The 11,681-nt window shown below is 42.3% G+C and overlaps 1 protein-coding gene across 1 annotated transcript; it reads right to left on the reverse strand.

Moving 5' to 3' along the window:
- Positions 1–784: 784 nt before the first annotated feature.
- Positions 785–11,359, reverse strand: LOC144696549 (uncharacterized). The gene is made up of 6 exons (XM_078568000.1): positions 11,230–11,359; positions 10,587–10,808; positions 7,714–7,900; positions 5,496–5,651; positions 4,505–4,593; positions 785–1,858 (listed from the first exon to the last, which is right to left on the reverse strand). Coding segments are annotated over exons 1-6 (705 nt in total). The 5' UTR covers positions 11,279–11,359; the 3' UTR covers positions 785–1,856.
- Positions 11,360–11,681: the final 322 nt, after the last annotated feature.

The raw sequence follows: 11,681 nt of genomic DNA on the forward strand, positions 1-11,681 counted from the left end.
GTGTGGAAAAAACTTTTTTACCCAGAGGGTGGTAATGTCTGGAATGCACTGCCTGGGAGGGTGGTGGAGGCGGGTTGCCTCACATCCTTTAAAAAGTACCTGGATGAGCACTTGGCACATCATAACATTCAAGTCTATGGGCCAAGAGCTGGTAAATGGGATTAGGTAGGTAGGTCAGGTGTTTCTCACGTGTCGGTGCAGACTCGATGGGCCGAAGGGCCTTTTCTGCACTCTGTGATTCTGTGAATGACGGATGTCAAGCTAACTGGCCTGTAGTTACCTGTGTTCCGTCTCCTTCCCTTTTTGAATAAGGGTGTTACATTGGCCATTCTCCAATCCTCTGGGACTTTTCCAGAATCTAGGGATTCTTGGAAGATTACTACCAGTGCATCCACTATCTCTGTAGCTACTTCCTTTAATATCCTAGGATGCAACCCATCAGGTCCAGGGGACTTATCGGCCTTTAGCCCCATTAGTTTCCCCAATACTTTTTCTCTAATGATAGTTATTGTATTTATTTCCTCCCCCCAATCCCTATTGGGTAATCCTTGCTGAATATGTACAGATTAATTCAGCAGGTCTGGCAGCATCTGCGTAGAGGAACACAGTTAACGTTTTGAGTCCGCATGACTCTCCAACAGAACTAAGTAAAAATAGAAGACAGGTGAAATATAAGCCATATATTATAAGCTTATATTTCACCTCTTTTCTATATTTCCTTAGTTCTGTTGAAGAGTCATACGGACTCGAAACGCTAACTGTGTTCCTCTCCGCAGATGCTGCCAGACCTGCTGAGTTTTTCCAGGTTTTTTTATTTTTATTTTTGTTTTGGATGTCCAGCATCCACAGTTTTTTGCTTTTATGTACAGATTAACATTGTGTGAGAATGAGATAGGTTAAAATTTATTCAGATGTGCTCCACATTGAACACTGATCAATGTGCAATACATCTGAGCTACATACAAAGCACAAATCATACTTTTCTCCTCAGCTGGTAACAGTTAACGCAATAAAATCCTCTTCTGCAAAAAAATGACCAGGTTAAATTACCAAATTTTCTTATCTGTCTACTGCCCTGTGGTGACATTTCTGTAACATTGCCAGGCTCCAGCCAATTGGCTGTTGAAACTTCCTTCAATGCCTTTGTTACTTAAAGATTCATCTAATTCGATACTTTCTTGGCCAACCTCCCATCCTTTACCCTCTTTAACCTTCAGCTTATCAAAAGCATGATGTCATCAAGTCCTGTTTGACCCCTCTGTGTTCATTGACCTACACTGGCTCCCAATCCATCAATGACTGACATTCAAGGTTGTTACTCTTGTTCACAAATCCCTCCATGGCTTGCCCCATCTTTTCTCTGCAAACTCCAGCATTCAAAGCCTGAGAGAACTCTGCATTTCTCTAACTTTGTCCTCTTTGTACCCCACCCCATTTGCTCCACCATTAGCCAAGGTGCCTTCAACCATCTAGATCCTGAGCTCTGCAACTTGCTTGCTAACCTTCTCTGGCTTCCTCTAAGAAACCCTGTAAAGTCTACCTCTTTTCCAAAGATTTTATCCGCCCTTGATAATATCTCCTTCTTTGACTCAGTGCTAATTTTTGCCCGACTACACCTCCTGTGAAGTGCCATAAGACGTCTAATTATTTGGTGTGATACTATATAAATTCAAACTGTTATTGTTTCATTCATGTTACACATTACCCATATCATCAAATTTTGCTTTGTGTACTTTGTATACATCAAAAACAGCAATGAAACAGAAGAGGGAGATAGGGGTGGACATCCTATAATAGATGCAGGAGATCGATGTTTTGGGAGACCTCTCCAGGTTTCAGATGTCTGATTCAGCCCTTCCTGAAAATACAAGTTTGTCAGCCATTAGCATCAATGAGGCAAAGAACAGGAGCTGCGAAGCATCCTTCTGGACATAAATTAAAAACGAGCTTATTTCTCTCTAAATTTGGTCTTTTTTATCTTCAGCTGTTTATCTCAAGTGGGACAAAAAGAAGGAGTGCTGAGGGCCACTGAAGCAGAGGTGTGTTGAGAAACACCATTATTTATGGCTCCCTGGCTTCGTTTCCTGCTAAGCGTCAATGCTGCTGGAGGTTGTGAAATACAACCTCAGGTCGCCATCTGATATAATTCTCCCGGGTAAGTTGGATTCGAAATCACAACAACTATTTCCAGTTACAGGGTAACTTTGTTACCTGGATGGACTGCTCTCCCGATGGATGAAACGTGGTGGGTTTCTCAAATGGGCAGACAAAGCACTTCACTCAGGTTACCTGGGAGTTTAATCACATGACCAGCTCCCTCCAAGTGCCCCGCCCTCACACTCCAACCACTGACCACCCAGGTGTCCTTCCTCATGAAGCCCCAGCTTCCCAAAGCCAATCGGAAAGCCAAAAGACTCCTTATTAACCAATTGGCTGATTCCTGACTCTGAAAAACACCTTTCTCACCCCTCCATTTCAATATTTTTATAACTAAAGCATTAAGTTTAAAAAAAATGTATTCTTTCAATGGATGTGGGCATCACTGGCAAGGACAGCATTTGTTGCCCATCCCTAATTGCCCTTGAACTGAGTGCCTTGCTCAGCCATTTCAGAGGGGCAGTTGAGTCAACCACATTGCTGTGGGTCTGGAGTCACATGTAGGCCAGACCGGGTAAGGACGGCAGATTTCCTTCCCTAAAGGGGATTGTGAACCAGTTGGGTTTTCACGATAACCAATGATAATTTCATGGTCACCGTTACTGAGACTAGCTTTCAATTCCAGATTTTTATTAATTGAATTTGAATTCCAACAGTTTCCGTGCTGGGATTTGAACCCATGTCCCCAGAGCATTAGCCTGGGCCTCCAGGTAGTTTTCAATAAAAAAAATTTCTTTACATTTTCTCTATAACTTTTCGCTGAGCTTTTTTTTGCTCACAGCAGCGCCTTGGCAATTAACGTCCCAATCTTGGAGACACCAGGACTGGAGCGTTGGCATCTCAAGTTTCCAGCCAGGTGATGGAAGATAAAATTACCCAGGTTCCAGAAAAGACCAGGGGAGCGAGTAGAGGATGGGGTGGTGAGATTGGACAGTGTCCTCCTGCCAGCTCGAACTGGTGGCAAGAAATGATCCCAGTGACGGAGCCACGAGATACATTCAGATAGGGCTGACACCTGCTCCTTGTCCCTCGGAGGCTTGTGGGCGAAGAAGGTTTTAATTTTGCCTCATTGTGTAGCTGAAAACGTCCCTTGGGTAGGGCCTGAAGCATCGAGGAAGGTGCTAATCGAGGACCTGCAACAGTCCAAAGGGCAGCTATGGATCTGGGAGAAACAGTCCTATCCTTCCAGCTTCATAGTCAGGCAATTGTTTAATTTTTGACCAGCAGCTCAGCCACTGGCCGCTCCCACAGGCTCAAAACTGCAGGCCGGACAGCAGCTGAGCTCAGAGCAGCCCAGGTTTGGAAAGGGTTCTGAAAAAGGCCTTGGACACTCCATTTGCACATCCAAATGAATCTAACACCCATTTAGGGGAGGTGATGGTGTAGTGGTCTTGTTACTGGACTAGTATTCCAGAGACCCAGGGTAATGCACTGGGGGGACTGGGGTTCGAATCCCACCACGGCAGATGGTGGAATTTGAATTCAATATAAATCTGGAATTAAAAAGTCTAATGATGACCACAAAACCATTGGCGATTGTCGTAAAAAAACCCATCTGGTTCACTAATGCCCTTTAGGGAAGAAAATCTGCTATCCTCACCTGGTCTGGCCTACATGTGACTCCAGACCCACAGCAATGTGGTTGACTCTTAAAAATGCCCTCTGAACAAGGGCAACAAGGGATGGGCAATAAATGCTGGCCTAGCCAGCGATTCCCACATCTCGTGAACGAATAATAAAATAAAAGTTTTCAGGCACAAACCCTAGCCCGTCTATACTTCAGTCTTTACCAATATGGTGATCAGTGTATATGCAGAGTGGAATTCTTGTGTGCAAACCACCACAGCCAACTTTGGTGATTAGCCACTGCAACGGGAGTGACTGCAATGCCTTTCTTGGCTAAATTTGGCAGCTCCATTCATTTTTTGGTGTCTTCATAGCACCGTTAAGTTATCTACTTATTAAAATGTCAAATTTTCCATTCAAAATAGCACAAAAAAGCAAGGAGCTAAGATTTGGGGGGGAAATTTTATATAGTTTGAAAGTTAAAAAGCACGAGAGCATGAATGCGGACATTTCTCAAACTGGATAGTCATCATTGTGATAGGGATGTTCTAGAGTCCAGCAGCTTTGGACTACATCTGAAGTAGGTTTAACCTCAAGAACATCCGTGTATTGTTTGATTTGAGAAATCCAGGTTCACACAAGTCCCTCTGACTGTACATTTGACAAATCCATTTCAAATTATTAACCGAATACAAATATAAATCAGTTTTGAACATTGTGTTAAAAAAACTCAAGGTCTGATGACTCTTTTCTAATTAAACACAGAATTAGTTTAACTTACATTTTTCAACTACAACTCCATTCTCTGCTCTCAGTGTTTGTTTCTCTTCACTCAAAATGTCATGTTCGACTCGCATCTTTCTCCTAATTCTGAAACAGAGGTGCTATTAGAAACGTTCTGATGAAAGCAAAGGAATTCAATATTACTTAACACATGAGGGAGAAAGGAATAGATGAGGCGATGAGGATCATTGACGAGGCGAAATGAGGAAGGGTAAAAGGAGGTTTGTGTGGAGTATAAACAATGACATGGACCAGTTGGGCCAAATGGCCTGTTTCTGGGTAGATACTTCTTAATATGCTTGACTCCAAATTGTTCTCAAGTTAGAGTTGGGAAGGTTTAGTTGCAATTTAATGAAGCAAGAATGTTGGGCTTTTCCTTCAGATATACACACACCCAGAAATGTTGGATTGAGCAAGTTCCAAGCATAAACTGGTGTTGGCAGTCAAAACAATGTCTTCAACTACACGCCCAACCACATAATCCATCCGTACTTGAAATGGGCACTCAGTTATAATCAGACAAAAAGTGACAGTAACCATTAACCAATTGCATTGACGTCAATTTCAAAGTTGTCATCTCAATTACTCCGTTTATTATTAAGAAACAATTGTGTTCACTCACAAGTTGGCACTTAAGCTGCACTGAATATATAAGTAAATCTTGCCTCATTAATGTTCAATTACATTTTGTGTAATCATTCTAATCCCCTCTAATCAGTTCCTGTGGGGGTTACAGTTTGTACTATGAGCATTGATACTACTTTAAATAAAGGTACAGCTCAGAGCGGATCCGATAGGACAAGTAGTTACACAAAGGGACATTCTTGTTGATTACAGATATATTGCTGCCATGTTATAGCGGCCATGATTTATAGTGGGTTAGTCACATTTGAATGAACATAACCGCTATAAGCGATGGGAATTATAGATACCAACATAGGGATGAGTTAGTTGCTAGCACACAAGAAAATTCTCTCAATTATACTTACCGCAATGTCACAACAATCACAGCAGTTATTATGGAGATGAGCAGCATTACAGCTGCTACCACTAAGGCGATTGAGAGGCTATCGATGCTCTCCTCAGTTGTTCCAGTATACAATGCCCGGATCCCACAGCGCTCATTCTGGTAGCCAGGAAGGCATCTAAACAGGATAAATGTGAATAGCGATTTTTAAAAATCAGCAGGGCTGAAAGTATAGAATCAAATACCCAGGGTCACACATTATAACATTCCATGCAGCCCACATCCACATCTCTATTGCAGCTTTGTCTCGAGCACTGAGCACGGTTCTGCCTTCACATCATGTGGACAAAAAAGAGTAATTGGAGAAGGTGCTTAAAAAGCTATAGAAGGATGATACAAGGGGTGAGAGGGTATAACTATCAGGAAATGTTGAACAGACTGCGACTCTGCTCATGACCAAATAAAGGTCTTTAAGATTATGAAGAGGTTTGATAGGGTAGATGTAAAGAATATGAGTCCATTTGTGGGGGAGACTGGAACTAAGACCCATAAGTATAATACAGTTATTAATAAATCCGAATGGTAATTCAGGAGAAGTTCCTTCACCCAGAGAGTGGGGAGAATGTGGAACTCACTAGCACAGGGAGTGGTTGAGGTGGATAGTATAGAGGCATTTAAGGGGAAGCTGGGTAAACACATGAGAGAGAAAGGAATAGAAGGTGATGCTGATAGGGTGAGATGATATAGGGTGGGAGGAGGCTCGTGTGGAGCATAAACAGCAGCATGGAGCAGCTGGGCCGAATGGCCTGTTTCCGTGCTGTAAGTTCTATGTAACATATCAAAACTCTATCTCAGATGATGCACCATCACCCAGTAGTTTTACAAAATTCCAGCTGGGACACACAACCTCTCAGGTTTCAAAAATTAGCATAATTTGAATCTAGGGCCAACTTAGACATTATCCATTAAAGCTATATTCAAAAAGTAATCAGGTAGAGACGTCAAAAGGGAGGATTGCAGGATTTGGGGAAAGAGCAGTGGGCAGTGGGGCTAGTTAAACAGTTCTTTCAAGGAAGGATAAGTAGCACTTTTCTGTGTCATATGATTCCATGAACACAGATACCTTAATAAATCATTTGGGAAACCAATCATACTGGATAAAGGACCCGTGAATAAAGGGAACAGATGATGGAGCAGCAGAGATTCCTGCAAGGAAGAATTAACTTGAGTAAGTCAGCCCCCACTTAATAAACAATAACACACGTTCAGTGTAGTATATTGTCCCAATGCGCTTAACAAGAGTGAGATCAATAAAAACCCTGTTGACATTTTTGAAACAGAGTCAGAAGGAGAAATCGAGACAGATGGCAAAAGCTTAAACAAAGAGATCAATTTTAAGAAGCATCTTAAAGGAAAGAGAGGTGGAGGGGTTTAGGGAGGGAATTCTTTAGCCCAGGCAGCTGAAGGGTGAGGAGTTTGTCTTATGAAGAAAGGTTGAGCAGGTTGGGTCTGTACTCGCTGGGAGTTTAGAAGACCTTATTGAAACATATAAGGTTCTGTGGGAGCTTGACAGGGTAGTGGCTGAGAGGATGCTTTCCCTCATGGGAGAATTTAGAACTGGGGGGGCACAGTTTCAAAATAAGGGGTCTCCCATTTAAGATGGAAATGAGGAGGAATTTCCCCTCCATGCCACACACCATCCTGACTTGGAAATATATCGGCTGTTCCTTCACTGTCGCTGGGTCAAAATCCTGGAACTCCCTCCCTAACAGCACTGTGGGTGTGCCTACACCACATGGACTGCAGCGATTCAAGAAGGCAGCTCACCACCACCTTCTCAAGGGCAACTTGGGATGGGCAATAAATGCTGGTCTAGCCAGCGAAGCCCACATCCCGTAAATGAATTTTTAAAATGGCCATTGGTGTCTGTAACTCTCTTCCCCAGGGAGCAGTGGAGACTGGATCATTGAATATATTCAAGGCTGAGTTAGACAGATTTCTGATCGTCAAGGGAGTCATCAGTCATGGGGACAGACAGGGAAGCAGAGTTAAGGCCACAAATAGATCAGCTTTGATCTTATTGACTGACTGAGCAAGCTCGAGGGACCAAATAGCCTACCCCTGCTTCTATTTCTTATGTTCTTGGGAAAAGCACATCCGCCAGTGGTGCAGCCATGGAAATTAAGAAGCACCAGATAAGTATTCAGAAGGTCCCATTGATTGCACGTGGATTGACTTACACACATGATGGTTTATTGAGGTCTTTCAAGTATTGACATTTCCCATGAATACAATAGTCTTTGTAATCGGTCTTGCATGGATCTTTCTGTTTCCTTTTTCCGGTCCTCCTTCTCTTTCCCTTACTCTTAGATTTTTTTGAGTTCTTTTTCTTTCTGTCTTGGTCTTTGGGTTGAACAACCTGCTGGACTGAAAACACAAGTTGACACGTGTTATTTCCAAGCATTTCACACACTTTCTGACTCTTGTCCCCCAACCCAGTTTAACATTGATTCTATTCATTTGTCTCATATTTTAAAAGAGTACAAACAATTTTTCCTATATAAATGTACACATGCTATGTATATCAATAGCGCGTGTGCACACGTATATGTTTCTAACTTTATTATACAAATAATTCATCTCACATGACATTTTTCAACATCTGGATTGCCACAGCTGATTGATGCTGTGAGTTAACAACACATTTCTAATGGCATTTTTATCAATGTGTATCAGTATAATTCTGCATTCACAAAGGCAATGAGATGCCATAAAAAACCTCCCCACATTAAGGGCAGAATTTTCTGCCTGTAGGGCCCGACCCAATCTCTGGTGGGCGGGGAGCCGATCCCCGCCAGAGAAGCAGGACCCTCTGCCATTTTAAGCAGGTGGGCCAGTTAAGGCCCGCCCAGCATGACGTCCGGTCTATGCGGGGGGTGGGGGGGGGGAATTCCCCAAAAGCGAGAGTGCGCTCTTTCACGCATGATAGAGCGCACATCTCCCTGAGGCTAAGTGCAGCCTCAGGGAGATCGCTGACAGTTTGAAAAAGATTAAAAATAGAAAAAAAAATTCCCTAACATGTCCCCCTATGAAATAGGATATGTTCATAATTTGCATAATAACTTTATTAAACTTTTTAAACCCCTACATGAAACCTCATCCCACCAGTGGATGAAATTTCATGTTTTATCTATTCCCCGCTGGGGCTCCTGGTCGACCCGCTGACCTTAAGGTTGGACGGGCAGGTCCTTTAATTATGTCAATGATCCTGTCAATGGCTTCAATTGGCCATTGACAGGTCGGCGGGCCCACAGCTGATTTTGCTGCGCCCCCGCCTTCCTGAAAATTTAAATGGGCCGGGATGAGGTCAGGGGTTCCGCCCAACATCATCCTGCGTCATTTTACACGTCAGCGAGCGGGCCCCACCCCCAACTCGCCGACGGCAAAATTCTGCCCTATGAGTTTTTCCTTTCATTGATGAACTATGTTTCCCTGTAAAGTGGTCCAGATCACAAACACTCTTTCCACAATGACAGGTTTTTATTCTGGCTATGCCCGATGTGCAGAAATGATGGTGAAATGAGTTGAAAATTTTAATTTTAAAACTCAAAATTAGAAATGCACTGGTGCGGAATCGGTGTTTCCTGGGCACCCAAGTGTTTGCTCTGAATTTTGCCAGTTTATCCCCATTTTGAGTTTTGGGTGTATTCTGATCAGATCGGGAAGATGCTTGGGTGTAATTTAACAAATTGTCAAAATGGGGAGTCATTTGAGGTGTAACTTCCAATCTGTGCTGAAGGAAAGGACTCCAGAGTAATATATTCATTAAATGGACAGAAGACACCTGGTAGGAGTCATGGCATGAGGAAAAAGTATAATACAAGTCAGACTTTTGTGTTCATATCAAATACTTGCACCACATGAATAAAAGATCATCACTGTAACTATCCTAAGATACAGCTGTAGAAACAGCTCAAGGTGAAGCAATAAATTCCTGACTTTATTTTCATTGCTCTCTTTAGAGTGGCAGTTTTGAAAGTGAGAGCTCTTTTGAAATGTTCTGCCATTAAAACAGTAACAGCTTCTCAGATTATCAAATGTTCTGATTAAAGGTTAGTGGAATTTTCATTGTTTGACTCTCTCTACAGATGCTGCCTGATCTGCAGAGGATTTCCAGCATTTTCTGTTTTTATTTCACATTTACAGCATCGGCTTGTCAAAGGCGTTTGGAGTTTTAGATCCTCCCACACATTGACTAATTCCCAAATTGTACTTTAGCCAGTTCCACATGATGTTCAGGAGCCCCTTAAGCACATTTGTTAAAGTTCCACTGAATTCTTACTTTCCAACTCCCTGCAATCCCCTTGCAATGGATGCTTCCAGTTACACTTAGTCTGAGGTCAATAGCTGCAGCTCAGGTGAATGGTTATTGATCTAAAATATTAATTTTGTTTCTCTCTTTACATTTGCTGCCTGACTGGTTGAGTTCTTCTGACATTTTCTGCTTTTATTACAAACACCTTTCATGTCATTTGAGACAGTATCTGGTTACAGTGCCTGGTAAGAAGCACACACCTTCCTTCTCGTCATACATCCATGGTTACAGTGCCAAACCCCTCTTCAAGTTGTCAAATGGTTGTAACGTTTAGAAAGCCCAAAAGACAATTTTCATCAAAAATAATCCCGTTTAAATTACCCAGAGATACCATTATATGGGCAGAGATCTCCCGGACAATGTTTTAGTTATTGGGCTGATAACGTCTAAAAGATACTTAAGAATTATTGGAAGTCATTGAGGCAGGTAACCCAGGGTCAGCACACAGGATTACTTAGAAAACTTGCTCATGCACTTCATTATACCACAGTTGAAAGCCTAAGTCTAGTGTCCCATCAATTCATTTACAACAGGTGCGTTTTGCTGCCCTTAGGGTTTAACATGGAATCAAGTCTGACATTTACTTCCTGCATTACTAGTTAACATTAAGTACAGTTTTGGCGTTTTAATCAATCTATCTTAAAGACGCTGAAAACATTGTAAAGTCTGGGTGTAGTTTCTGAAACTCACTGGCATAAACAATGGGCTTAAAGATTACATTATAAAGAATTTATCAACCTTTGGCTGGTAACATTCCATCTCCCACTTCTCCAGGTGTCAAAAGTTCATATTCGTCCGCATAATCATCATAATCTTCATAATCCTCACTGGAGTCATTGGTGACCCGTTGGCTGTAATTGGGGCTGAGAATTGGGGGATAGGAAGCTGGGGCTCCAGAGGAAACCAACAATTTATTCTCATCTTCGGCCAAAGATGTTCCATCCACCTTCCGGACACCGGCTGGAACACATTTTTTTTTTTGGAAACAGTTAAAACACAAGTCCGCATTTCCCAGCTAAACACGATAGATGAAGCAAAATACTGGCAACAGTTTCTAAAATGGTTCAGTTGTACTAAACTGCACCGGCCAGAAGCCGGGAACAATTCCCTCTTATTGAGAGTTACAGAAAAATCAGATCTTAGAAAGAAAAAATGCTTGATTCTAACAGCGAATAAGTTTAGCCCCGTTTAATTCCAAAGTGAAATCTCAACACAGCTCATTCTCTGCAAAGAAAAATAAGTTTAAACAAGTTTAAAATATCTCTACTTCTTTTGTTGCAAATGATCCATTGCAGTGTATTTTGTTGCATATTCGCGTTTTGATAAGCATTTTGTCCATTCGCGCTTCGAAACAATATAAGAAGTTTAAGTTTTTTTTTACCTGCAGTCACCACCGCCAACAACAGATGTAACGCTTGCACTTTAATCATATTTAATACAAGGGTGTGAAAGGCAGCTCAGGTTTTCGATTCGGATGTGCCTGTCTTGCTGCAGTTGCTCCGCTGCCGTGTCCCAGGTGTGTCTGTGTGTGTGTGTGTGTGTGCACTCCTCCCACAGCATCAGGTGTGCAGGTTACCTGCAAAACCTCCTCATTTAAACAGGTTGTCACTCAAATCCCAATGACGTCGGCGCCAGCCCGCCCCCTTGACTCAGGTGTGTGATGATGTCACCTGAAAGTTTCCCCCCCTCCCAATATCTTCCAAATGGGCTGAATTGAGAGACTTATGACAACTACCTACCAAAGGAAACTTTGGTGAAATTTAATAATCAGAATGTGGGCATCAAAATAAAAAAAAAACAGAAAATGCTGGAATCCAGGTCTAGCAGCATCTC

The sequence above is a fragment of the Cetorhinus maximus genome, chromosome 1 (assembly GCF_964194155.1).
Source record: "Cetorhinus maximus chromosome 1, sCetMax3.hap1.1, whole genome shotgun sequence".
In the NCBI taxonomy this organism is placed as follows: domain Eukaryota; kingdom Metazoa; phylum Chordata; class Chondrichthyes; order Lamniformes; family Cetorhinidae; genus Cetorhinus; species Cetorhinus maximus.

Coding starts and splice junctions, on each gene's coding strand:
- LOC144696549 (XM_078568000.1), bottom strand. CDS start 11,278: ATGATTAAAGTGCAAGCGTTACATCTGTTGTTGGCGGTGGTGACTGCA. Junction 10,809..11,229: donor GTTGGCGGTGGTGACTGCAG/GTAAAAAAAAAC, acceptor AATGTGTTCCAG/CCGGTGTCCGGAAGGTGGAT. Junction 7,901..10,586: donor TGGAATGTTACCAGCCAAAG/GTTGATAAATTC, acceptor TTGTGTTTTCAG/TCCAGCAGGTTGTTCAACCC.